The sequence below is a fragment of the Zingiber officinale genome, chromosome 2A (assembly GCF_018446385.1).
Source record: "Zingiber officinale cultivar Zhangliang chromosome 2A, Zo_v1.1, whole genome shotgun sequence".
NCBI lineage: Eukaryota > Viridiplantae > Streptophyta > Magnoliopsida > Zingiberales > Zingiberaceae > Zingiber > Zingiber officinale.
Genome location: NC_055988.1, coordinates 121,017,564 through 121,042,174, shown reverse-complemented (window position 1 = coordinate 121,042,174; position 24,611 = coordinate 121,017,564). Strand labels below are relative to the sequence as shown.

The 24,611-nt window shown below is 46.1% G+C and overlaps 2 protein-coding genes across 2 annotated transcripts; both read left to right on the top strand.

Annotated features, from left to right (window-relative positions):
- Positions 1-12,037: 12,037 nt before the first annotated feature.
- Positions 12,038-13,432, top strand: LOC122043944. Its single transcript, XM_042604501.1, has one exon. It carries the CDS (start codon positions 12,038-12,040, stop codon positions 13,430-13,432), a length of 1,395 nt encoding a protein of 464 aa, XP_042460435.1.
- Positions 13,433-21,147: 7,715 nt separating this feature from the next.
- On the top strand, positions 21,148-23,627 carry LOC122042121 (probable auxin efflux carrier component 1c). The gene is made up of 6 exons (XM_042602073.1): positions 21,148-22,367; positions 22,448-22,721; positions 22,826-22,911; positions 23,012-23,169; positions 23,283-23,359; positions 23,437-23,627. The coding sequence occupies exons 1-6, from the start codon at positions 21,227-21,229 to the stop codon at positions 23,501-23,503; spliced, it is 1,803 nt and encodes a 600-aa protein (XP_042458007.1). The 5' UTR covers positions 21,148-21,226; the 3' UTR covers positions 23,504-23,627.
- The last annotated feature ends 984 nt before the right edge of the window (positions 23,628-24,611 follow it).

Below are 24,611 nucleotides of genomic sequence, written 5' to 3'. Positions count from 1 at the left end.
AGAAATAAGATCTTAAAACTGAATACTAGCATGGTAACGAAAGATTTAACTTGCTGGAACTTAAAGAAGCCTACACTGCTTACTTTCATACAAGTTGTCTAGTTCATGCTTGCTAAAATAATAATAAAACTGAAAATTTCTATTCTTCATAGAATTCTCAATTTTAGAGCAACTGGAAAATATAGCTACGGTTTGTTTACTGCACATGAAGTCTGAAACATGACTTAATCAACAAAGAATCAACTAATCCATCTAATCAAGTTTGGAAACAAATCTAACAATAATGCACTACCAATACGGATCAGTAATATGCCATACATAAAGGGATGCTTACATAGCAGCAAATTTCCGGATTCTAGCAGCACATACAATTCCAACCGAATGCTAAAGAAATAGTTCAATAAAAACTGAACTAACATGCACGGCAAGTACTATAAAAGGGTTCCAAGAAGACTAACTTCAGCTATGACAAGTCCGAACAGCCCAGCAGTACATGGAAACACTCTTCAACAGCATTGTAAGAGTTAATTCCAGCAATAACAACTATAGCAATTAATCTATCTACTACCCCCTAGCAACCAGGAATAGCATATACATCTCCCAAGTTCCTCTAGCAATTTAAATAAAGAACCTAACTACATTCTTAGTAAAAACCCAGATCATAGCAATTTGGCACAGCAGCCCTACCTTAACAAATTCGGCACAACAAATCTTAAAGGAAACTTAGCATATGATTCTGTTCAATAGCGAAATCCGAGAATGGCATCTCAACAAAGCAAGGAAGAAAAACCCTAGCATATACTTCTTCTCGGCACAGCAAGATCCGGGAGCAAGGAGACGAAATCCAAAAAAAATCGGAGCAACTCCTACCACAGGTGAGTAGTACTTACATCGTTGTTCTTAGACTTACAATCGAGAAGGAGGTTCTAGGGTTTCGGAGAGATGAAGATCTCGGTTTCTCCTTCGTGCTCACGGCGCTCTATGTTGAGGTGATCCCGATTTCATGAAGCTCCTTCAGAAAGAATCTCTCGCCGACTGCCGGAGTGAAGACCTAGCGCCGTCGCCCCTTTTCGCCCGAGAAGGATCGCTCGAAGAAGGGGAACAGTGTCGTCGCGAGGAAGGGGAAGGAAGGATCGGGTTTTCGGCGAGGAAGGGAAAACCTAATCCCTTTATAACTAGGTTTTTTTTTATTATTAACTATACCTTAAATATAATCCGTTCTTTCCTTAATTAACATAATCCGCTTGCACACTTGGTCAACCATGATTTTGCAAGTCAAAGGTCGTGGTTTCGAATCCTCAGCCGAACGTTTTATTCCCCTTTTATTTAAAATATTCCTAACTACTACTTAAATGTATTTCATTCCATATTTATTCATAAAACGTTTGCAGAACAGTTGGCTGGCTGGATTCGGTTAAGGCTCGGTTCAGGTCCGAGGTCAATGGTTCAAATCTTGGCTTGGATGTTTTTTGTCAAAACTTCTTTCGTTTAGTAAAAATACCAAACGACCTCCAAAAATTACGTAAAAATACTCTAAAAATTCCTAACAATCTCTAGAATAGTTTTAAAGCATTTCCAAATATTTTTAAGGACATTTAGAACTCGAAATAGGGAAAGTTGGGTTGTTACAGCTACCACTACAATGAAGAAGGGCACGTCAATGACAACTGCCTCAAACTAAGGAACAAGGGCAAAGACAAAGGCAAGAAGTATGTCCAAACAAATAAGTGCAAGGTCTTAAAGGTGACGTGGGATGATACGTCGTCCGAGTCGGAAGTTGAGGTCTTCTCTAGACTTGCACTAACGGCAAGTCATCAAGACGAGGACTACGATTCAAGCTCGTCCGAAATAAGCATCGAGAGCATCGATGAAGGGGGAGCTACGTCGGAAGAAAGCAACGATTCAGGGGAAGACACGGATAACGTGATCGACAAGCTAAGTCAGGTATGATCTCTTCCTCCCGATAAGCTATTTAATTTTGTTAAATTATTAACTAAGGATTGTTGTAAATTAGAAAAAGAAATAAAAAAAATTTGAAAGTAATTCTAGCTAAATCTTGCCCTTTAGAAGAGTTAGATAAAGTTAAATCATAAAATGATAATTTTGAAAATGCAAATAGAGATTCTAAAAAATCATGCTTGTTCAAATAAAACACGTTTTAGAAAATACAACAATTTAAATTGATATTTTAGATATCACAAGAGATAAATTAGGAATATCTCAAAAAGGTATGTCCCTATGAAATTTTTAGTTAATCTAGTAGGATGTAACCTATATTGTATTCCAAAGTCTTGTTTAACTTGAACTATTAATTAGATTTAGCGCTTTCAGTGAGAAAATTAAACAGTTAATTTCTTTATGAGACTTTGTCTAAAAAAGTAGTTGTTGCTCCGATAACTAAGAAGACCTAGTGTCTCGCCACTGCCTGGAAGCCAAAATATTGAAATGAAATGTTTAATTAACTTTCTGATAAAGCATTAAAGTTAAAATTAAATAATGCTTTAGAAAGTCCTTCAAATATTTTTTTAAAAAAAATCTCAAAAATATTATTTTTCTGCTTAGAAAAATTTTCTTACTTAAGGTTTCTGCTTAGAAAATTCTCAAAAATAATTTTGATTTCAAAAACTTAGAAATTTCTCAAAAATAGTTTTTTCTTGCAAAATTATCTAACTTAGATTTTTTTTTTTTTACTTAGAAATTTTTTCTCTTTCACTTAGAAAATTTTTAAAAAATTGAAATAATTTTCAAAGTTTTCAAAGGTTTTACCCTTAGAGTTTTCTTAGAATCCCATTTTTTATGTGATCAAAGAAAGAGAAGGAAAAGTATAAGTCTAGGGGGAGGTAGTAGACAAATTTTTACTACAATTTTTCTATCTTTTTGCACTTTATTGCAATATTGGTTATTTCATTTTTATGTCTATTTACCCTAGCTTAATTTGGGTTGCTCACATCAAAAAGGGGGAGATTGTTGGAACTCCGAGGTTGTTTTGATGTGGTCAACAAGTTAAGTCAGGTCCCGTGGTGTTTTAACCTTGTGTCTAAGTGTGCAGGAGCTTAGGAGCACAGGGAGTCGAGCAAAAGACGTAGCTAGCGAGAAAGACGATACAGAAGAGAGTCGACGGGCTTGGTGCGTCCGAGGGACGAGGTGTTGCAAAAGAGTACACGGGCGGACGAGAAGGAGGTGCGCGGCGTTTCCGAGGGATGAGAAGCCGGAGCGGAAGGTTGCTCGAGAAGGTCGGAAGTTGGGTTCGGGTGAGCCCTATTCTGGATGATCGAGATCAATCAAGCGAGCGGAGCCTGAGCGGAAGACCCGAACCGAGGCGAACAGAAGCGGAGGAGAAGACCCGGGTGGAAAAAGTCAACTATGTTGACTTTCCCCTTCCGGGGTGCCCGGACTGAGGGCGCCTGGAAGCTCCGGGGCGCCCTGGCTCCGTGCGCCCGAAACCCTTCCGTGCGCTTGAAATTGAAAAATTATCAAGTTCGATGTGGACGTTGACCGTTGCGTCGGGGATAAAACTTTATCCCCTCTCAGGCGCCTGGAACCCTTCCAAGCGCCCCAACCAAGGCTATAAATACAGTCTTGGTCCAGAAGCTTTAATCAACTCAAGCAATTAACATTTCTAACACTTGTACACTTTCTTTTAGTTTTAGCTTCTATTCTTTTGTGTGTCATTGCTGTAAGAGGCTTCTCCGCCTAAAGGAAATACTAGTGTGATACTTTCCTTGGATTAACAACATCCTCAGTTGTAACCAAGTAAAAATCTCTTTGCCTCTTCTTTCTGTTTTATTTGCTTTTACTTTATTTTATGCAAGTGTTATTCTGAGAGTTCGAGAAGGGTAGTTTTCTTTTATCTTTTCAGGGCTATTCAACCTCCTTCTAGCCGGCCAACGCGATCCAACAATTAGATCGCTTATAACTCGACCAAACATCTGGATACTTAGGCGTGATAGCATGGTCACTCATAACTCGGTCAAACAGTGTGAGAGTTTAAGACACTTGGCACGAGATCTTAACTCACTTATAACTCAGTCGAACGACATGAGAGTCTGAAATACTTAACGCGAGAGCTTAGCTTGCTTATAACTAGGACAAACGGCACAAGAGTCTAGGACACTTGGCATGAGATCTTAGCTCGCTTATAACTTGACCAGATGACATGAGAGTCTGGGACACTTGGCGTGAGAGCTTAGCTCTCTTATAACTCGGCCAAACGGCATGAGAGTCTAGGACACTTAGCGTGAGAGTTTAGTTCGCTTATAACTCAGCTGAATGGCGCAAGAGTTTGGATACTTAGCGCGAGAGCTTAGCTCACTTATAACTCGATCGAATGATGCGAGAGTCTGGATACTTGGGTGTGAAAGCATGCTCATTTATAACTCGCCAAAATGGCACATGAGTCTAGGACACTTGGGACAAGATCTTAGATCGCTTATAACTCAGTTGAACTGTGTGAGAGTTTAGATACTTGGCGTAAGAGCTTAGCTTGCTTATAAATCGGCTGAATGACGTGAGAATCTGGATACTTAGGCATGAGAGCATGCTCACTTATAACTTGGTCAAACGGTGCAAGAGTTTGGGACACTTGGCATGAGAGATTAACTAGCTTATAACTTGGCCAAACGGTGCGACAGTCTAGGACATTTAGCCCGAGAGCTTAGCTCACATATAACTTGGCCGGACAAAGAGAATTAGGCACGAGAGCATGCTCAATTATAACTCGTCCAAACAATGCGAGAGTCTGGGACACTTGGCACGAGAGCTTAACTTTCTTATGACTTAGCCGAATGGGGTGAGAGTCTAGGGCACTTGGCGCTAGAGTTTAGCACACTTATAACTTAGTCGAACAACACGAGAGTCTGGAACACTTAGCACGAGAGCTTAGCTTGCTTATAACTCGGCCAAACGGCGCAAGAGTCTGGGACACTTGGCGCGAGAGCTTAGCTCGCTAATAACTTGGCCAAACGGTGTGAGAGTCTTGATACTTGGGCGTGAGAGCATGCTCATTTATAACTCGGCCAAACGACGCGAGAGTCTGGAACACTTGGCACGAGAGCTTAGTTCACTTATAACTTGGCCAAACGACATGAGAGTCTGGGACACTTAGTGAGAGAGTTTAGCTCACTTATAACCCGGTCGAACGACGTGAGAGTCTAGGGTACTTGGCGCGAGAGCTTAGCTCGCTTATGACTCGGCAAAACAGCGAGAGAGTCTGGGACATTTGGCGTGAGAGTTTAGCTCGCTTATTACTCGGCTGAACGGTGCAAGAGTCTGGATACTTGGCGCGAGAGCGTAGCTCGCTTATAACTTGGCCGAATGACACGAGAATCTGGATACTTGGGCATGAGTGCATGCTCACTTATAACTCGGCCAAACAACGCGAGAGTCTGGGACACTTGGCGCAAGAGCTTGGCTCGCTTATATAACTCAGTCGAACGGTGCAAGAGTCTAAGACACTTGGTGCGAGAGCTTATCTCGCTTATAACTCTGCCGAACAATGTAAGAGTCTGGATACTTGGTCGTGAGAACATGTTCACTTATAACTCAACTAAATGACGTGAGATTTTGGGACACTTAGAGTAAGAGCTTAACTCGCTTGTAATTCGACCGAATGGCGCGAGAGTCTGGGATACTTAATTATTTTTCACTTAAATATTCCTGCATTCATGGAACAAATATTTTTATAATTTACATAAGTTCAATGCAAACTTACTACTTAACCTGATAGGGCTATAGATGGTTTGCGCTCCATAGTCGGTCCAGATTCCACTGGGGCTGGTGATTCGATTGGCGCCAGGCGTGACCCTCGACTCGGGTCCTACGTTCAGCATACTGGCTAGTAGCAGACATAGCCGGGTTATTCAGCGTTCGGCACTCGGCAGTTATTTCCTGTTGTTGCTGCACCATCTTTGTAGCTTGGGCGTTTATCGGTATCTCTAATTCTTCTGGGGTTATTGTCACTTTGGTGAGTAGTCTAGTGTTCTCCATCTTTCATGTCTCGGATGCAAGTAAAGTTCCCACAGACAACATCAAATATGATCCTGTTTGAAATTGGTGAAGACAGTGAGCTGGGACGTGGTTCTACTATTGACTCGATGAAGACTTTGTGTTATCCTACACACAAGGAGCGTTAGTGCCGGACCAAGAAAGGGATTCCCGGCGTTGGCCCTCCGATGTTCAAATCAGTGCTATATCTCAGAGAAGAAAGTAGTGAACTGTAGCAAACGACGTATGCAAATAAGAAGCATCCTATACCTCCGCATGTAGATGAAGACCCTTTTTATAGTGTCATTGTTGCATTATACACACATCTCAAAGCATTAACACGTTTTCCAAAGCTTTTCTAAGAAATGATAGACCATAAAATGCCCTCGACCCCTTTCCTTAAACGAGCCCGCAAATCACTGTGACTTGACAGACTGAAAGTTTCTAAAAGACGATTTGTAGGCTGAATATTCTCTGTCATCGCCAGCATAAACTTCCAAAAGAGTACGATATGACAGGTATCTAAATTCTGCTATAGGCCGACTGGTGGCACTTGACAGGTATATCACCAGCTCGGCCATATAGAATGCAACTACTGACCTATTCTTCACTCGATTTTTATATTGTTGGAGAGACACACTATATCTGATCGGTCCTTAGGTTCGATCAACAAGAACGGTGGACCGGATAACTTATTATTTAGTTCTTAATCTCATGTGCAAATTATGGAGAACAACCGTTTGGATGGCTTTTCACATCCGGCCGGCGCTTAGAGCTCACTCGACTAACCCTGCCTGGTTCACAGTTCGCAATATTCGGCCGGCCGCTTTTGGTCACCGTACCAATAGGATCCCGCAATTGAGTGTTAAAGTAAAACTCCCCTGCAGAAGTCAAATTAATCACTTCTTTCATGTCATTTAAGAATACAGGATGAAGCTTCCATTAGATTCAGAGTATTGAATAACAAAATGTTAAATCTCAATGGTGCCCTCATATGAGAAAGGCCCTGTAGATCTAATTCGTTTGGTATAAATTGCATACTTGTTGATATATCAACAATGAAATTATTGCCATGACTTTACGTTGTTGTTTAAGCCAAAGTTAATCAAGCTAAGTCAGCAATTAAGGAGTGATGATAGCCCAAGAAGTCGAGATACGTGGGCTAGACCGACTCAGGCCGGGTTGGACCTGAAAGGAAAGATATTGAAGAAAGTTACTGGGTTCGGTATTGGAGCCCTGGGCGGAGGAGGGCTCAGGAGTGTAGGACATTTCGCACTCGGACTCAAGAATGAACGATGCTAGGCGTCCGAGAATTAATCGGGCTCGAGACCAAGTGGTGATCGACTTATCTAATCTGTACATGCATTCAGTCAGCGGCTGATCAGCTAGTGTGCAGTGCAACTGTGGCTCAACTTCGCCAACAAGATGAGCAGAAGTTTCAATGCGCGGCCCCGGCGGCCATCCTGCCGACAAGCGTCGAGGCTGAGTGATGATGTAGACCGATGACTTCAAGAACAACAGCGACTTCAGTCAATTAAATTAGAAATCAATTAATATTACTAATGGATCTAAGTCGACAATGCTTTTTCATTCTGTACTTGGACATCATCAACAGCTAGCCTTTCTTGCTTGATTCTAAAAGTCTTCTTCAATTATTCTTTCACACCTTTATCGTATGAAGACACTAAACAGCGAGAATAATATCTATTATCTTTGCAGCCTAAAAAGCTGCCTTCTGCTCACTATTCCAGTCAAAAACCAGACATTGTGAAATGCATGCCCCATATCAGTGTCATAATCACTGCCATTATATTCATGGCCTTTGTGCACAAACTTTTCTGATTAATCGATCGAATAATGAGAAAGGTTGGCGGGTCAAATTACTTTCGGTGCCGAGTCCACTTCCTGATGCACAGATCGCCCAGCACTTTTTCTAGATGGTAGGAATTGGATTTGGACTTCACAAGCAAACACTTTTCCACTTTATTCCTCGCGCAGAGTTCAGTTCACTTGGAAGAATCCTTGGAGTATCTAGCGAACCCTCCTGCTTCCTTTTCCTTTTCTCTCGTGCCTTTCTATTAACAAGAAAGATAATATCTGTATTGATATGGTCTGTATTCCGTCTTCTGGAGGTCAGCAGGACGTGTCTATCTGATCCCACCCCGAACTAGTCCAATCACCATACTAAGTCATCATTGTCCGGATTACATTTGGCTGAGCTAAGCTGAACTTATAAGCTGAGCCGATCCGGCGCAGAGTGCCTGAGGACCCAAAAGTACTCAAGAACTCGAGTCCGAGTGTCTAATCGCTCGGCCACCCAGAAGCAGCTGAGTGTGGATCTTTAATTTATTCCGAGTGCTCGCTACCTAGCGATGGAGGATCAAACCTTTCAGAAGTTGTAATTTTTAATCCAGATTATATCACATGACCTTTAATATATCAATTCAAGTTCGTTTATAAATTTATAATTCATTATTTGGTGTAGTCCAATTTTATATTTAAAAATATTATTCAAAATCTTTTCAAAGATTTTAAATAATTTTTGTCATTGTTTTATTACTTTTATATAAAAATATTTATTATGACTCTTGAGAAAGTACCATCCCTAGCACCTCTTCTCTCCACAACAGAGAGGTGATGTTATTTTCAACGGGATCTTCTTGACTCTATCTTTTTCTATCAGATTTAACTTAAGCAGAGGAGAGGTCTCGCCGGGGTAATTCCGGACGAGTCCTCTGATGCGTGTTATTCCTTGCATAGTCAGCCATGTCATCATGAGGAGAAAGTTTCGACGTTATCTCTGCTCTATAATGCGAGATAGATTTCTACAGCATCGAACAGCTAAGTTGCATGTATTATAAAATAATTGGCCTACGTTGGAGTTTAGGGTCCACTCTCAAATGGCATTTAAAGAAAGAAGACGAATATCCTGGAAGTTGGAGGGTAGTTGTGCCCTCACAATCCCTGGTTTCAGGGATTCTGATTGTTCATGAAGAACGAACAACAATTGTTAATTAGATCGTGATGCGGGTAATTAACAATAATTATCACGTAAACTCGGTGTCCTCTTGCTAATTAATCATTAATGTTCATGCAATCAGGCATGAGTTGCTAAGTTTATATATATATATATATATATATATATATATATATATATATATATATATTAATCATAAAACTCGGAGCAGCCATATATGAAGTGTGCTTGCCGATGCTGATTGGTTTGATGCGAGTTTGTAGCAGTTGCAGGAGACCAGAGGACTTTGGGGTTATCGGATATTGTTTGTTTACTGTTTCTCATGTGTTTTCTTGATGCTTACAAGCTTAACAACTTGTATTAGGGGATTACGTGTCTTCCATGGAAGGAATTTCGGAAGATTTTAGGCTAATAAACTTGGATATCAAATCGGAGTAAAAGGACCTCTTACTCCTTCCCTTGTTTGAGTAGCTTTTGTTTGTTTCTTTTTTCCACTAAAGTAAGCTAGATCAAGGTCAACACAGAGTCAAAGGGGTGTCGGTCTTGTACCGGCGAGCTTAAGTAAGATTTTGAGAGCAGGAAATAACTAAGTGAAAAAAGATGCTACAAAAGGCGGAATCCGCCGCCCCGACGGCCCCCTACGCCTGCCCCATGGTGATGTAGGAGGAGGGTTAATCAGGGTGAATGCTGGGCTGACAAGTGGCTGGGGGTTCGAGGCTTTAAGCCAGCAGACGGGGATATTATCCCGCATTGCAACCGGCGACACTCGAACCCGTTGCGTCATGCTACAACATCCCAGTCACTTACCAGCTGAAAGATGATTGTATATATGATGAGCAAATCCTTTTCTGAATAATTATCTCTTTTAGAGTTTTATCTCGTGTCGCAATGATCGTCCATCATCATTATTATTTTTTGTTGAACAATCATTCATCGACCCCCTCTCATGATAATAACTCCGTTGTTAATGATTATTAACACTTGCCATTATATACAGTCTCCTTCCAAAACTTCGTTCCTCTCCCCGAATTCATCTTTCTGATAACCGTTTGACTCGGGCTATTTTTCGAGTACTAGTCTCTCAAGCAAAGTATTTGGCACACCTAACTCAATCCCCGAGCACCTTTTGATTCTGCCTCCTATCCCTGGGTATCCTATTACACCGAACCTAGTCAAAGCACCTGCGAATCAAATTCCCGATGACCTTCGAATATGATTGTAAATGAATTAAATTTGATGTTCGATTTGATAAAAATTTATTTATGTTCATTCAATTATATATTTTATTCATGTTCATTCAATATACACCCAATCAATTAAACAAATAAGTTTAAACGGTTCATTAAATTAACAAATAAGTTTGAACACATGTATTCAGCTTATAACGTTCATGAACAATATTTGTGAATAATATTCACGAATCATATTTATTAATAAAATTTTTATCAATATAATAAATAAATAATAAAATTAAATAAATAAATTTGAATTATCAAGCTCACTAACTAATCAAACAATTAAAAATTTAAACAATAAAACAAACTTAAATTGAAAGTTCTTTGACATCTAAATGAACCAAGCTCAAACCAAGCTCAAAGCAAGCTTGAATTGAGAGATCGATAATATTTAAACGAACTAAACTCAAGCCAAACTTCAAAATAGTTTAAACTCATAAAATAAATGAAGTCAAACTTGAACAATCATTTTAAATGCTTGATTTATTTTAAGTTTGACTCGGCTTATCTTGATTATCTTATCAAATAAACTTAAATATCCTAAAATCCAGCTCAACACAATTCATTTATAGCCCTACCTTCACATCCAACTCTCAAGCGCCTAATGACTCCGAAACGACTCCTTTGTATCTCCTTAGAGCTTAAGCAGTTTAAGCGTCTTGGGCTTAGTTTCTTCCCGAGACTGACTTTCTCTTTTCTTACAAGCTCAACCTGATCAGTCCATCGCAGATTATTATAGAGTCTGAGAAGTATAAAATAAATATGAAAGATAGTTAAAATCAATAAGAGGGGTTTCTAAGTTTTACTAAGTTTATTATATCATACTATTTTTCAAATATTTACTAGTTTTACTTTTGAAACTCATATTGCTTTTTGAAATCAAGTTCATGCACTAAATAATACATTTGATCTAGTGATGATGCAGAAGGGCCCACCTCCAAGGAAGTTTAGTGCTTTGGTAGACTTCAAAATCAAGGGGTGGTCAATCGAGAGACTAGCCGGTCAGAAGGACCCTTGTCCCTGTCTGATCAGAAGAGTTCGGAAGGGGTTGCCCAAGCCTACAACACACCAAGGCAAAAGACATTCATGTCAATCGGCCAAGACATAGGCGCATGAGGCCAAAGAAGAGGTCGGTGAGCCCGATCAAGGCGAAGCCGGCCAGACGGACAGCCAACAAATAAGACGGGGGATACATGCCAACATCCTTCTGGGAGTCAGTGTCGCCTATTAATGATGTGTATGGATAAAATATCCTTTTGGGAGTCAGTTTCGCCGACTGACGGTGAGAAAGGACAGAGGATCATACGGAAGAAGATCCCGCCGCCGTGGCAGAAATACGCTTGCCCCGTTATGGTAAGAGGTCAGGGATCCTTTCTCAATGTTAGCTTTTGGGGAAAGTTTGGGAATGTGCATCCGCCCGGGAAGCGTGCAGTCTACTCGTCGAAGCCGTATATAAGGAGAGGAGCAGCGGCGGAGGTGCGCATATACGTCTTTGGGAGTCACTATTCGCTACTTCTTCTTTACTCTATTTTCCTCGCTCGCCAGTGTGTGACTTGATCATCGGAGGGTCGTCGTCGGGAACCTCTTCCCGGCTTGGCGCTAACGACTTGTGGTTGCAGGAACGGAGGAGCACCAGTGAAGATGAAGAGCAAGCCACCTTAGCGTTGTTTCCCGGTTGCCATCTACTCAGCTTCAGGGCAGGATCAAAGATTTCTGAGCGGCCTTCCTGCACCATTTTGTGAGCAGCCGCCGACATCAGAAGACAAGTGTCAACTTGTTCTCGTTAAAGCAAGGTCCACGAGAAACACTCAGGGCCTATATCCAGCGCTTTAACCAAGTCGCGATGGATATACCCGCAGTCTCTTCGGACGTACTGGTAAATGCTTTCACCCAGGGACTCGTGGAAGGCGAGTTCTTTAGGTCACTCATCCGCAGGCCACCAAGAGATTTCGCTCATCTACAGAAGAAGGCCACGAAGTATATCAATGTGGAGGAAGCACAGGCGGTCCACAGAAAAGAAGCGCCTGCTGAGCCCCACGTGTCGTCCGATCGGAAAGTACCAAGCAGTCATCAACCCCCAAAAGGGCCCCGAGCCGCAAGAGCGCCACAATACCCCGAGCCAAGAACGCATGCGGTGCATGTGGAGACCAATCGACAAAAGAAGGGCAAAAAATGGACGCCGATGTTCTGTAAGTTCCACCAGTCAGGAACACACAACACATGGGAATGTCATGGCGACCCCATAGTTCACCAGCCCAAGCCCAGGGAATACCGACACCGGTCACTCACTCCGAATCGGCATCCCAAACGCAAAGCCGAACAAAGAATCGGTGGTCAGAGGACGCGCGAGCGGCAGGAGCATCACTCGCGAGATCGGAACCCCGCTCGAGTTTCCATCGAACGGAACAGACACTCTACGCAAGAAGAAGAAAACAGAAGGAACGCTTCCCCCGGAGAAATTGGAATGATCTCAGGCGGCCCGACTAGAGGAGATTCCAACCGAGCCAGAAAGAGCCATGCTCGGCAGTTATCTATTCACGCGGTGGGGTGCAGCAAGGAGAGAGTGGAAGGGTCAGAGATCAGTTTCGACCCAAAGGACTTGGAGGGAGTAGAGGTCCCTCATGATGGCGCGCTAATCATCAAGGCGGTGATCGCCAACTACACCGTCCGTCAGACCTTTGTCGACACGGGAAGTTTGGTAAATATTATTTTTAAGCAAGCATTTGATTTGTTGCAAATTGATCGAGCCGAGCTCCACCCCATAGTAACTCCGCTATACGGTTTCACCGATAATGAGGTATTGCCGATCGGGCAAGCGAGGTTAGCCATCTCGCTCGGAGAAGAACCATTGGTTAGGACGCGCACCATGAACTTCATTGTGGTGGATGCGCCCTCGGCGTACAACGTAATCTTGGGTCGCCCGACCCTCAATGAGTTTCGGGCTGAAGTGTCAACATATTTCCAAAAGATCAAATTCCCTGTGGGGAACCTGGTGGGCGAGGTTCGAGGAGATCAGGTGGCAGCCTGGTATTGTTATGTTGAAATGGTCAAGTCAGAAGCTAAACTGGCCAGCAAATGCCCTCGGTTGGAGGTGAACGCCATCAGAGAGAAGCCTCCCATGCTGGTGTACGACAACATGGAGGAGGTGCAAATACACTCGAGCCGGCCGAAGGCTAATACTTTCATAGCATTCGATCTGCCGGACCAACAAAAGGAGGAGCTAATCGCCTGCCTTTGAAGGAATCACGATGTGTTCGCCTAGTCGACGCACGAGTTGCCCGGAGTCGATCCGAGCGTGGCACAGCATGAGTTGCACGTCCGGCCAAACGCTCGACCAGTCAAGCAGAGGAAGCGAGATTTCAGCACCGAGCAAGATTTGATCATCCGGTCTGAGGTCGACAAGCTCCTGGAGACCGGGCACATCAGGGAAATTTAATTTCCAACATGGCTCACCAACGTGGTATTGGTCTCCAAGCCAGGTAATAAATGGCGAGTGTGCATTGATTTCAGGGATTTGAACAAGGCGTGCCCTAAGGATTCCTACCCATTACCGCGGATCGACCAGATGGTGGACTCGACGGCCGGGTGCAAGCTGATATGCATGCTCGATGTCTATCAGGGCTACCACCAGGTGCCCCTTGCGCGTGAAGATCAGGAAAAGTCAGCTTCGTCACGGCTGATAGGACGTTCTATTATAACGTCATGCTGTTCGGGTTAAAGAACGCTGGTGCCACCTATCAGCGGATGATGAACAAGGTGTTCCGGATTCAGATCGGGCGGAACTTGGAGGTATATGTAGACGACATCCTCATAAAGTCTATCCGATCTGTTGACCTATGTGCGGACGTAGAAGAAACTTGCAAGACACTGAGAAAGTACGGGATCAAACTCAACCTGATCAAGTGCTTGTTCGGCGCTAAGAGGGGACGTTTTCTAGGCTACATCGTGACCGAGCGGGGGATTGAGGTGAACCCTGGCAAAGTGAAGGCGATCCAAGACATGCCACCACCCCGCAATTTAAAAGAGGTGCAGAGGCTTACCGGGAGGATCACAGCTTTATCAAGATTCATCTCCAAGTCATCCAACGGGAGTCTGATGTTCTTCAAGATTTTACGGCGAGCAACCAAGTTCCAGTGGGATGACGAGTGCGACCAGGCCTTCAAGGAGCTCAAGTTATATCTCAGCTCCCTGTCCATCTTGGCTAAGCCGATCGTAGGGGAGCCGCTGTGGATTTATCTATCATCTACCGAGTATGCTATTGGATCGACATTAGTCAAGCAAGAAGGGGGAATACAACAACTAGTGTATTTTTTGAGTCACATATTGAAATATGCTAAGTCTCGCTACACCGGTCTCGAAAAGCTCGCTTACGCATTAATTCTCGCCGCGCGAAGGCTCCGACCCTATTTTCTAGTGCACTCCATAATCGTGATGACCAACAGCGCCTTAGGTCGAGTATTGCTCAACCCCGAGGCATCTGGTCGGCTAATCAAGTAGACCACTGAGCTCAGTGAGTTTGATATCCAATACCAACCCCGGTCAGCCATAAAAGCATAAGCATTGGCAGACTTCATCATGGAAGTGCAAAATTCAGAGCCGAAATCCGCATGGAAGGTATACGTGGATGGGTCGGTCGCTTGTCATGGAAGCGGAATTGGCATCTTACTCATATCTCCAAGAGAAGACCGGATGCAGTTATCCATTCGGTTGGACTACCGAGCCACCAACAACGAAGCTGAGTACGAGGCGCTCATAGCCGGCCTACAAGCTACTCGACATGTCGGTGCCACCAAGGTACTCCTATACTCAGACTCACAGTCGGCAGCCCAACAGCTGAACGGAACGTTCGAGATCAATAGCGCGTGACTCAGACTATATGCGGAGGCCTTTGACAAGCTCAAGGTGAACTTTCAAGAAGTTGTCATACACAAGATTCCCCCGATCGAAGAACCAAACAACAGATGAACTGGCAAAGCTGGCCAGTGCAATGACGTCAATCGTCTCCAGTTGCCCCGTCGAGTAGATCTCCCTAGTGGCGCACGTTGACCGATCGGGAGGGATACCATTTTCGGAGGATTGGAGGACACCCATCATTGAGTTCCTCCAATTAGGGGGTCAACCAGGAAACCATGAAGTCGAGCGAACTCTGAGGAAGAGAGTCGCTCGATTCACATTAGTGGGCGAGCAATTATATAAAAAGGTATTTTCACACCCTCTGCTCAAGTGTGTGGGTACTGAGGATGCTGAATATATTCTTCAAGAGGTACATCAAGGTTCTTGTGGAGGACATCCGGATGGCCGGTCACTGGTACGGAAAGTTATTCTGGTCGGATACTTCTGGCCAACACTTTAGGAAGATGCGAGCCGGGTGGTGGCCACTTGCTTGTCCTGTCAAAGGCACCACAATTTGACACATCAATCGACCGTCGAAATGAAAGCGTCCACTGTCGCATGCCCGTTCGACCAATGGGGAATGAACATAGTCGGCCCTTTTCCTATGGCGACCGGTCAAAGAAAGTTCCTGCTCGTAGCTGTGGATTATTTCTCAAAATAGGTGAAAGTCGAGCCGCTAGCAAGGATAACGGAGAGTATGGTCAAGAAGTTCATATGGCAGAACATCATATGTCGATTCGGTATTCCTCGCCAGCTCGTCTCGGACAATGGGAGATAGTTCACAGGCCAAGAGCTAAAGGAATGATGTGATGGTTACGGTATACAACAAGCTTTTACCTCCGTGGCCTATCCCTAGAGCAATGGACAGGCTGAGGTCACCAACCGGGAAATCCTCCAAATACTGCGTGTACGGCTCGACCATCTGGGAGGCAGTTGGGTAGACGAGCTGCCTAGCGTATTATGGGCGCTACGAACGACCCCCAAAGAAGGAATCGACCTTACTCTTTTCCATCTGGTGTATGGAGGGGAAGCTGTCGTCCTTGTGGAGATTGGCGTTGAGTCCGATCGAGTATTGCACTAAGGCGAGGGAAATGACGAAAGGAGGCAGATGAAACTCGACATGATCGATGAGACTCGCGACAAAGAAATCGCCCAGCTAACAACATATAGGCACAGGATGCGACAAAACTACAACCAGCGAGTAATCCCTAGATCTTTTCAAGTGGGCGACCTAGTCTGGAAGAGGGTCAAGTCGGTCGGCGATGTCAAGAAGTTGGAAGCGCCATGGGTAGGCCCATTCAAAGTGTTGGAAAGGCTACGATTAGGCGCCTACTATTTGGAGGATGCGGAGGGAAGAAAGCTGAATTGACCATGGAGCGTGAACCACCTCCAACCCTATAGAGCCGGGTGAAGAGGTGCGCGAGTGAATTCATGTATCCTTTCGCTTGTATATCCTTGTTAATGCAGGAAGAAAACAGTTTAGAATCTCATCAATTCCCCCTCTAAACCACGCGTCGTCGGTGGTCGAGCGGTGACCTTAAACCCTCACGTCATCGGCGGTCGAGCGACGACCTTAAACCCTCGCGTCATCGGCGGTCGAGGGGTGACCTTAAACCCTCGCATCATCGATGGTCAAGTGGCGACCTTAAACCCTCGCATCACCTGAATCACCCCCAAATCTCGACTAGATAAGCAGGTATCAAGGCGATCGCTCTGTCACATTTGGAAGACAAACGTAAAAATGGCAAAAAAGAAGAATGTTAAAAAGAAGACGTGTCCCAACTTTGCCCAAAAAGTTTAGGCCGATCGGATGAAGGCAAACAGAAAGTACAACCAAAAGATCCCCAAACAAGACATATAAGAAGACTTCAACACTCATTCCAAGTAATCCAGAGCATCGTTCGGAATAGAGTCGTTGAGCTGGTCACGATCAATGATAGTGCCAGCCAGATCGGCGAGCAGATGCCCCTTCTTCTTGAGTTGGTCAAAAACGTTGTCAATGGCAAATCCGAAAAGTCGAAGAATCCGGTCTACGAACTTGTTAACGAAGGTGTCAGACTGGATGTAGGTCACCTTCATCTCCTCGAATCGGCTGGGCTCGCTTTCTTTGTGCATCTCTAGGGCCGACCAGACGCTCTCCAGGTTTGCCTTCACCACCGCCAGATCGGCATCCTTGTCGGACAGCTGGCTCCTTAAAGTGGCTTCTTCAGACTCGCTGGCTTGCCGCTCGAACGCCAGCTGGTCCTCTGCATTTTTCAACTTATCTTCTGTCTGCTTTAACTTCTGCTCGAGAGCCCGGGCTTCCACATTCTTCTTTTCTAGGTCATCAACGACCCTTTGCTTGCGGTTAGTGGCGAGCATGATCTTGCTCTCAAAGGTGGTAATCTCCTTTTTGAGTCGGTCGATGTACCCGGCTTGCTCAGTACTCTTCCCCCGCTCGGCAGCAAGCAGCTCTTCACTCTTGGCCAAGTCGGCCTGCAGTTGAGTCACCTGAGTGCCGTTTAGATCATGAGTGGTACCCCACAGGCCGGGAACTTCCTTCAGCCGCCTCAGCTCATCCTCCACAAAGGCTAGTCTCTGGCACATTGCCAAGCCGTCCACCCAAAACTGCAAAAACCAAAACCCGCAGTAGATCAGAGACAAGGCCAAACTAGTTGGTGTGAGAGCTTAAGGAAAAACTTACGCCAGTAAGTTGCCTAGTATGGCTATCCGCCAGCACACCGGGAGAAGTGCCCGCCGCTTAGGCGCGTGCGTCTTCCCACACCTCGGCCAAGTGACCTCGAATGATGATCCGGTTCAGTCTGACCTGTCGAGCCCCCTGGTGCTGAAAGCTCTTTGGTATGAAGGTGGAGGGTTGCGGTGACGCGTCTCCGGCCGATCGGGGCCGAATGGGAAGAAGCCGACCGGCCCGTGCGGGAGGAAGAGGGCGCAAGGTTGATGCTTGATCTCAGAATGCGACCCTGACCCGATAGGGGCGGCAGGTTGGCGATTGGAGAGGCGACAAGAGGGTCGGAGGGTGTCCGGTCGAAGGAGATATTGGCGGTCTCCGGCAATATCGGTCCGGAAGCACCAGGCCGATCGACGATCCTCACTGCTGAAGACGCGGAGCGAGCAGCTTTCTCCGCTCGACGCCTCTTGCGCGTATTCTCAAGTGGTGCTTCTGATTGCGAGCCCTCTTCTGGAGCTAGCTCATCGGCAGGAAACTCGGCGATCAGCGCATCAGTCGCAGCTCCTTCGATCGACACTTGACCCGATTCCCTGCCAGCCTCTTGAATGCCTTCGAGCCCGCGATCGGTAGGTGATCCCTCTGGAAGATCGTCTAGTTGGAACCCTCGCTCGGCCAAAACTTCGACCACTACTTTGTCGATGTCAGCAGCAGCAAGCTTCGATTGCCCAACCAAGCGTGCCCTCATCATGATGTCGGCTGCAAAATAAAAAAAGAAATCAGTTAGACAAAAAGAAAAAAAAAGGCGAGTTAGCAGTTTACCTAAGTTGACTGGTTCGGACGGGCTGATCGGGCTAAGGCTGAAAAGCGCCAAGACTCCTTCCTCCGACAACTTATGAATGTTGAACTTCTGACCGGCCAACATGGAGGTGGCTTGTAAGTAGGCTGGAGTGCTCTTATATCGGGGCAATGAAGGTTGAGGCCCCAACGAAAATTGCCAAGTGATTTGGAACAGTGGCCGATCAAGAAAGCGAACAAAAAAAGAAATACTCTCTCCAATGCTTATTGGAGGAGGGCACCTTGTCAAAAAAGACTAGGCCATGGCGAGCTTGCAAGAGGAAGGTGTCCGGCTGATCGGAAAGCTTTGGATAATAAAAGTAGTGGAAAACAGAAGGGGTCAGAGGGATGCGATGTAGGCGGAACAAGATAATTACCCCACACAAAAGCCAAAAAGAGTTCGGGAGTAACTGGGAAATGGATAAACTGAAATATTTACAAACAGCTATAATAAAGGGATGAAGGGGCATCCGCAGACCGACACCAAACTGATCTCGGAAGAAGCAAGCAAAGCCGCTCGGCGGATTAGACGGCCAATCGGTGGCCAACGGAACGTGGATCTCGTAGCCAGGAGGAAGTTCAAAGGTATTGGCTAAGGTTCGAGCATTATCCTCGTCAAATCGGGACTCCATAATGTCGTACTAGGGACCCGACGCAGAAGATGAAGGCTACGATGTACCGGCCATAGTCGAAGGAATAAACCGAGGAGAGTCAAGAAGAAGTGCAGAAGAAAAAAGGAGCAAAAGGTAGATGAAGGAGTTCACCGGAGGAGTGTCGGAAAGGGCAAAATAAAGAAGAGCTACAGAAGAAAATACTGGACTCACCGGAGTCGGAAGCAGCAAGAGAAGCAGAAGAATTTACCGAAGAACACGGAGGAAGTCGTTGGAAACAAAAATGATGAAGGAGGAAGGCGGCGGCCGCAAGCTTATAAATACCAAAAGGAGAAGCTAAGCTGTCTGGTCAGTCTCACGAATACCTAGTGACAAATCTGACCATTAAAAGTCAAATCGCTGGAGGTCACATCCCCTCCTGTCACCTCAAGTGTGCATTGGCAGGTGCTTGACACGCGGTGCGCGCTCATAGGTCGGTTGTCAGAAGAATTAAGGAGGCATGCTTTGCATTAACGCCTCAGAATGATGCAGTTTTCAAGAGATTCTTAGGGAAGAGGAAGGGTCAAGGCAATGACTTCGAGGTCTGAGCACACAAGAGTTGCCGACACATGGTCAGGCGATCCCTCACACTGGGCAGTCGGCCCGCTGAAGGTCTCACCTCGTGAAGAAAACTTAGGCCAAACGGTGGGTCTCCCACTAAGAAGCATAGCCGACTGAAGCGCTAAACAAGAAATAATATTTTCGCACCATTTTGTCTAGTCAGTCGGACTTATAGCCTCCTTCGACTAGACTTAAAGGGGAGGCATGTGATCCGATGATGACCCAGAAGGACCCACCTCCAAGGAAGTTCAGCGCTTTGGTAGACGTCAAAGTCAAGGGGTGGTCAACCGAGAGACTAGCCGGTCAGAAGGAGCCTCGCCCCCGTCCGATCAGAAGGGTTCGGAAGGGGTTGCCCAAGCCTACAACACACCAAGGCAAAAGACATTTACGTCGATCCGCCAAGACATAGGCGCATGAGGCCAAAGAAGAGGTCGGTCGGCCCGATCAAGGGGAAGCCGCCCAGACGGACAACCGACAAATAAGACGGGAGATACATGCCAACATCCTTCTGGGAGTCAGTGTCGTCGATTAATGGTGCGTATGGATAGAATATCCTTTTGAAAGTCAGTTTCGTCGACTGACGGCGAGGAAGGACAGAGAATCGTACGGAAGAAGATCCCGCCGCCGTGGCAGAGATATGCTTGCCCTGTTATGGTAAGAGGTCAGGGATCCTTCCTCAATATTAGCTTTTGGGGAAAGTTTGGGAATACGCATCCGCCTGGGAAGCGTGTAGTCTACTCGTCGAAGCCCTATATAAGGAGAGGAGCAGCCCCCCGCGGAGGTACGCATATACGTCTTTGGGAGTCACTATTCGCTACTTCTTCTTTACTCTATTTTCCTCGCTCGCCGGTGTGGTACTTGATCGTCGAAGGACTGTCACCGGGAACCCCTTCTCGGCTTGGTGCTAACGACTTGTGGTTACAGGAACGGAGGAGCACCAGCGAAGACGAAGAGCAAACCACCTCAGCATTACTTTTCGATTGTCATCTACTCAGCTTTAGGAGGATAGGTTCAACATTCATGTAATCTCTCACATAATAATTGTTGGTAAATTGATGGCAATTAAAAGATTAAGGTATGCATTTTGGATCATTGCCTTTTCGATCAAATAATTGTCGTTAAATTGTTGGCAATTAGAATGGTTAAGATATGCAATTTGGGAAATAGATAGAAATCAATGGATTCGGCGGTTACTTCGCTAGATTGTCTAACGCTTTTATGGTTTTAACCTCTAATTTACGACGAATTTAATAAAGGGCTGTTATGAAAAATTAGAGTCAGTCGTCAATACCGTTAGGGCTTATTTGCAAAATGCTTAAATGAAGGGTGTATTTATGATAGCAGAGGAGGGGGGGGAGTGGCTTCTTCAGTGAAGGAAGTGGAGGAGGAAGCGGCGGAAGCGGAAGAAGAAGAAGAAGAAGAGAAGATGATAACTTCGACCGATTTCTACAACGTGATGACGGCGGTTGTTCCGCTTTACGTGGCCATGATCCTGGCTTACGGATCGGTGAAGTGGTGGGGCATCTTCACGCCGGTGCAGTGCTCCGGCATCAACCGCTTCGTGGCGCTCTTCGCGGTGCCGCTCCTCTCCTTCCACTTCATCTCCACCAACAACATCTACGCCATGAACCTCCGCTTCATCGCCGCAGATACGCTCCAGAAGTTGCTGGTCCTGGCGGCGCTGGCCATGTGGGGCCGCTTCAGCAGCCGCGGCCGCCTTGACTGGACCATCACCATTTTCTCCCTCTCCACCCTCCCCAACACCCTCGTCATGGGCATACCCCTGCTCATCGGCATGTACGGAAAGGACGCCGGTTCGCTCATGGTCCAGATCGTCGTCCTGCAGTGCATCATCTGGTACACCCTCATGCTCTTCCTCTTTGAGTACCGCGCCGCCAAGGCTCTGATCGCCGACCAGTTCCCCGACACCGCCGGCGCCATCGCCTCCATCAGCGTCGACTCCGACGTCGTCTCCCTCGACGGCCGTGAGGTCCCCATCGAGACTGAAACCCGACTCAAGGAGGACGGAAAGCTCCACGTCACCGTCCGCCGCTCCAACGCCTCCCGCTCCGACCTCAACTACCCGCGCCGCTCCGTCGGGGGATTCTCCGCCGCCACTCCGCGCCCCTCCAACCTCACTAACGCCGAGATCTACTCCCTCCAGTCATCGCGCAACCCCACGCCCCGCGGCTCCAGCTTCAACCACAACGATTTCTACGCCATGGTGGGCGGCCGGAGCTCCAACTTCGGTGCGGTGACGCCTCGGCCGTCGAATTACGACGAGTCTGAGATAGCGACCAAACCTCCGACCCGGCTCCAGTACCAATTGCCGGTGACTGCCCCCTACCCGACGCCGAATCCTGCCGTCTTCGCACCAGCTCCCAAAAGGGCGGCCAACGGACAGCCTAACGTCCTTAGAACAGAGGAGGCCGGTAATAAGGACCTTCACATGTTCGTGTGGAGCTCCAGCGCGTCGCCAGTCTCCGAAGTGTTCGGAAACGGCAAGGACTACGGTTTGCCGGCGGCGGCAGAGCACCAGGTCACCGTAGGAGTTTCTCCGGCCAAATGTATGCCAACTAATCTCAATTACTGCCCCTTTTCTCATATTATTCATTATCAGTTAACTCGATTTGGTTTGAAAATCTAGTGGACGGCCCGTATGCAGAGCGAGAGGAGTTCAGCTTCGCCAACAAGACGACAATTCTGGACAAAGACGGAACAGCTCAGCCTCACGAGGGAGGCGAGGAGAAGGCTAAAAAGGAGGCGGCCGCCGGCAAAGGTGGCCTACGGGAAGTGACTGCCATGCCGCCGACGAGCGTCATGACGAGGCTGATCCTGATCATGGTGTGGCGCAAGCTTATCCGCAACCCCAACACCTACTCCAGCTTGATCGGCATCATCTGGTCTCTCATCTGCTTCCGGTAACCAAATTTATCCAGCAGCTTCGCCATTAAATCAAATCAAATCATCCAGCAATCTCGCAAACGCTCGAAGACAATTGTCGATTTTTTTTTCTCTGCTGCAGGTGGAATTTCACGATGCCGAAGATCGTACTTAATTCGATCTCCATACTCTCCGACGCCGGCCTCGGCATGGCCATGTTCAGCCTCGGTCAGCGTCCACGTGCCTCAAGACTAATTTAATCCCTTTTTAAACGCTCCGTTTCTTGTATCTTCTCCATTATTTACCGATCGATGTTGGATGACTGCAGGCCTGTTCATGGCGCTGCAGCCGAGAATCATCGCGTGCGGGAACAAGGTGGCGACTTACGCCATGGCCGTGAGGTTCCTGGTAGGGCCGTCTGTCATGGCCGTGGCTTCCTTGATCATTGGCCTACGCGGTGTCCTCTTGCACATCGCCATTGTCCAGGTCCTCTCCTCCCCATGCTTCCTCCCACATGCCTGCACGCTTTTCCACCCAACACCAACTTTATCTCTAACTTCTCTCCTCTCTCTCTTTCTTTCTTTCTTTCCAATGGACAGGCAGCCCTGCCACAAGGCATTGTTCCCTTTGTGTTCGCGAAAGAGTACAACGTCCACCCGGACATTCTCAGCACAGCGTGAGTACACCCTTGTTGCCATCCTTCCGCCCCTCTTCTTTCTTGTCAACTAATCCATTGTCTCCTTCCTGCTGCAGAGTCATATTCGGGATGCTGATCGCTCTCCCCATAACTCTGGTCTACTACATCCTCCTGGGAATTTAACTATGAAGAATTGTTTTTTTTTTCGTTTCTGTCGTCGTTAAATGTTTAACTATGAATCCTACGCTGTCTCCTTTTTTTGACATTGAATGTAAAGAGTAGTGGAATGGACTTCCCAATTCCTCTCTGTGTGGGTCTTGTGATGAGATGGTTGGAGACGATGGCGTGCGGCTCAATTATTAACCATCCGTTAGTGGCGTGCTTTGACACGGACCGCTTTGGCATCTCCAGCGACAAAGCTCATCTCCATTGACGCGCCTGTCAAACGCTAATTCCGATTTCCTTGCACGGCTAAATCAGCGTGGAATGTGGGATTTTGTCGCAGGATTCACTAAACCACCGCTTCGCAATCAGTTACCGAAACTAATTCATTGCGCACCACGAATAATTTCTCCAGCGAGAGGATAAGGTGAGGAGCAGGCCCGCGCTGGGGTCGCAGTGCTAATCAGCATTAAATATGACGACGACAATGATAGCAAAATGCACATTATGCAAGGACAAATTGATGGAGGCTGGGCCACATTTTGTTTGGTGAGGAGTTGGTAATTACTTGAATGAAGCTTGAAATTTGCAGAAACTTGTGGCGTCGGCTTCTGTTCATTCCCCATCGTTGAGGTCCCGGCAACAAAGGGAGACAGTGATGAAAAAATGCCTCCTTGGCCACCAATCCCTCATTGAAATTCAAGATAAGCCTAGTAGAATACCTTAATACGTGTACAAAAATCATTGTATACGAGTTACACCACTCCTTTAATTTCTTTCCCCAAAAGATCTCACAAGAATCTTGCGTGACCATAAGTTGGCGCAATCAGTACTATCCTTTTCTGAAACAGAGCTGGAAAGATCAGATCAGTTCCTACTTTTTAGCTGATTTTCATATAATTGCAATTAGAAAGTGAAGAAGGTACCGACCGATGGTTGTTACTTTTGTCTAATCTATACAAGCTGTTAAAACGGTCGAGTTCCAGTAGCGATGAGTTTCTGAGGAGACTGGAAATCTCAGGACATTTAAGCAAACAGGTAGAGAGCAGGAGGCAGAGAAATGAGGCATGGCGATGGGCCTCCGGAGTGTATATAAAAAGGAAGAATGAGCTGCGCGAGGTGAGGTTGC

Excerpts from the sequence above, each read along its gene's own strand:
- LOC122043944 (XM_042604501.1), top strand. The coding sequence starts at position 12,038 with ATGGATATACCCGCAGTCTCTTCGGACGTACTGGTAAATGCTTTCACC.
- LOC122042121 (XM_042602073.1), top strand. The coding sequence starts at position 21,227 with ATGATAACTTCGACCGATTTCTACAACGTGATGACGGCGGTTGTTCCG. Across the intron at positions 22,912-23,011 it reads CATGGCCATGTTCAGCCTCG|GCCTGTTCATGGCGCTGCAG; the intron begins GTCAGCGTCCAC and ends GGATGACTGCAG. Across the intron at positions 23,360-23,436 it reads CCGGACATTCTCAGCACAGC|AGTCATATTCGGGATGCTGA; the intron begins GTGAGTACACCC and ends TTCCTGCTGCAG.